Below are 3,336 nucleotides of genomic sequence, written 5' to 3'. Positions count from 1 at the left end.
GACAAAAACATATTTTTTGGAGTTTTTCATTCAATCATACCCTCTTCTTCAAATAAATGCCAACGAAGCCTGAAAAATACACAATAGCAACATTACAGAGAAGTTCAATTTTCGGTCTGTGACACCGTGCGCGAGTATACGTGTTATGATTTTGCACGCGAGTACAGGAGGGTTAAGCAATTTAAAACTGCCTTAGGGTCGACTAATCTGATAGAGAATAGCTGACCTCATACAAACTAACATCGTATCCAGATGTCGACACCATTCCGCCGTCAACGCGAATAAGTAGAAGCATACACAAAATTGGCAACAGTGTAGAATTGGTTTGTTTACAAAAATCAACCAATCAGCGGCGGGGGTTCCCCCTGTATTGGCAGTGTCTCGTCCCAGACACCATGTGATCAGATGGATACACTAATGAAATTAGTTGTAAACATTTAAATATTTGATGTAATTCTCACTCTCACTCTGTTGCCAATGTTGCAATTTTGTGTGTGTTACTACTTATTCGCGTAGATTAGATGGCATTGAGCTTCGTATTACAAGTTGGGGGAGTTTGCATGACTATATGTGTTTGTAGCAGAAATGAACACATTTTTAAAATAAAAATTATTTTCCCAAATCAAAGTAGTACTCTATGTAAATGAAAATTACTTTTGTCTGCAAGCGATGAAAAAATGTCATACAAAAATTGTGTATAAAAATAATTTTACATTACAGTTGTGAGTTTTGGTGAGAATATCTTAAAATTTGTAGAAAATAGTTTAAATTATGGTCAGAACAACGTACTTTCAAGTAATTAAATAATGCAAAGAAAAAAATTTCATACAAATTTTAACAATTCAAAATTGCCTTCGGACCGACTAATCTGATAGAGAATAGTTTGTTGCCTCAATACAAATTGATGTCGTATCCAGATGTCGACACCATACCGCCGTCCTCGCGAATCGCGCCTGGCAGTTACAAACTGCACTGCACTAAATGCTGAATCATCTGAAGATGGACAGTCCTCCCTCCCTGGGAAAGGTATCTTCAAGGAAGAAACCTAAAAATCAATCTCAATCCAACCAGAACACACTTCATCCCAATCGACTTGCTTTTCATGAACCCACCACCCCTAACAAACCTACTCCTGTTATCGAAAGAAAACAAAAAAAATATATATATATTCCGAATGAATCGATTATTGTAAAATGCCCCCAACGATGATTGATCCATAATCGAGTAAACGAAAAATTTAGACATCTCTAGCCCGTGGATATGACGGTTTGCACCTGGTCGAAGGAAAATGCGAAAGTAAACAACAATATTTGATTGTAGTTTTACACAATATTCTATGATAAGTGGAAAACAATAAAATAAACTCTTTTGCTTTAAAACAATATTGATAGTCCTGAAAAGGACTGAATTTGATTTCTCGTGTTGTGCTGTTGTTTTTAGTCGGACCACTACTACTGGCTACGTTGTTCACTTTTTGGCAGCGGTAGCTTTTTTCGGAGCTGCTGCTGCTTTCTTTGGCTTTGGCGTTTTCGGTTTCTGTGCGGCCGGTTTTCGAGGGTTTCGTTGGCTTTTGCTTCGGGGCCGGTAGCAGCAGCTTTCTTCACACTGCCGGTCTTCTTGGCAGCCTTGGCACTCGCTGCTCCTTGGTTTTCTTCTCGCTGGCCACCACCTTCTTCACAGCAGCAGCAGCAGCAGCAGCTTTCGGTTTTTTGGCTGCGGGTTGCTGTATTTTTCTCCCCCGGTCAGCAGCGGCAGCTTTCTTCTTGCCAGCAGCAGCGGTAGCCTTTTTCGGCTTCTTCTCGGCGGCTGCCTTCTTGGATTTCTTATCCCCGGAAGCGGTACCCTTTTTCGCTGCTGCTGGTGCTTTCTTAGCCGACGAGCCACTCTTCTTCTCCCCGGTGAACTCCTTTTTGGCCTTTGGGGGATCTTGAACGAGCCCGACGCACCAGTTGCCCTTCGTTTGCACAAACAGGCCCTTGACGACACCGTTTCTTCAGCGCTTTCTTGATGAACGGAGTTAGCTTCGCCACATCCGCCTTGTAGTTGCCGGCCAGGTATTTCTTGATGGCCTGCAGCGATGAACCGTTGCGCTCCTTCAGCGTCCTGATGGCGGCCACTATCATCTCGTTAACCGGTGGATGGTTGGCGGGCTTTTTCGGCTTCTTCGCTGCTGCTGCTGCCGCCGCTGATTTGCCGCCTGCCTTTTTCGGCGATTTCTCACTGCCCACGGCTGGTGCCGCCAACGGGCTCTCCGCCGACTGCCTCGGTAGCTGCGTTATTGTCCGACATCTCTCTGCTTCCTCTGCTGCTTTTTCAGCGCTTTTCCCTGTTTTGTTTTGTTTCGTTCCGTACCGTTACGGTCTGTGTCTTCTCCTAATACTGCGTGCGTGCGTGGCGAGCGAGCTGTATTAAAGAGCGGAGTTTGTAATTTCCAAAAATTGCTACCCCGCTGAAGGTCCACTTTCGGCGGCTGTGTTAGGGATGCGGTCGGGGTGACGTGCTCGTTTTGTGCTCGCACTATGCTAGGTACTGTTTCGGAGCGCCAACTTTTCTAGAGGCCATTTCGTCCCCTCTGGTGGCCTCTAGTGGCACAAAGCCACATACTCTATCTATCTGTGATAGTCCCCGGTCACAATGGGACGCATCGATGTCCAGCGCAGACCAATAAAGGGACGAAATTCGATCCCCGAACAGCACTGTGCCGTCTCACACCGGGTGCAATCCGACGGAAGTGTTCCGTTTCCGGCCAATCGCCCGATCGGACCGTTTCGAATTACCACAGCTCGGCGGGTGGGAAAGTTTCCCTACAGAATGGTGCATTGGTTGTTCGGATCCGGGTAAGCGGTCAGCCCCTAGTGACCGGCCAAGAAGTACCATCCGCGCCAGCAGCCGTTCTCAATAGCATGACAGCTGCTAGTCCATCCGCCGCCCGCCGCGGGACAGATGCCCACGATGGTCCTACCGGAATTAAATATTTAAATATTATTTTGTGACCTGCTAGGAGTAGGGTCAGTGCCGGAATAAAATTACCACCGATTCGAATTTAATTTGGAGAATATAATTTTCCTATAAATTCATCAAATTCATATTACAGTGATTTCAGTAAATATAGTAAATAAATTGCTTACGACTAAATCCCCTTCACTATTCTTCCAGTCCTTCAGTCTTTCAGCTGTGTTCATCTAGCGTAACCTAGTCCCTAATCCGTGATTACCAAGATTAAGCTCTGGACATTGTAGCTATATATTAAGAATAAGGCTCACCACTAGTGTCAAGACATTATAAGCAGCATTCAAGCACTGTATATATATATAAAAAAAAAAAAAAAAGGTTCAC

The 3,336-nt window shown here is 44.8% G+C and overlaps 1 protein-coding gene across 1 annotated transcript; it reads right to left on the bottom strand.

Annotated features, from left to right (window-relative positions):
• Positions 1–1,600: 1,600 nt before the first annotated feature.
• Positions 1,601–2,326, bottom strand: LOC129781803 (histone H1B, sperm-like; the record flags this gene model as incomplete). The annotated part of the gene is made up of 2 exons (XM_055789370.1): positions 1,601–1,888; positions 1,947–2,326. Coding segments are annotated over 2 exons (668 nt in total), but the record flags the coding sequence as incomplete, so codon positions are not given.
• Positions 2,327–3,336: the final 1,010 nt, after the last annotated feature.

Source organism: Toxorhynchites rutilus, unplaced genomic scaffold (assembly GCF_029784135.1).
Source record: "Toxorhynchites rutilus septentrionalis strain SRP unplaced genomic scaffold, ASM2978413v1 HiC_scaffold_211, whole genome shotgun sequence".
NCBI lineage: Eukaryota > Metazoa > Arthropoda > Insecta > Diptera > Culicidae > Toxorhynchites > Toxorhynchites rutilus.
This window is presented reverse-complemented; position numbering and strand designations above follow the sequence as displayed.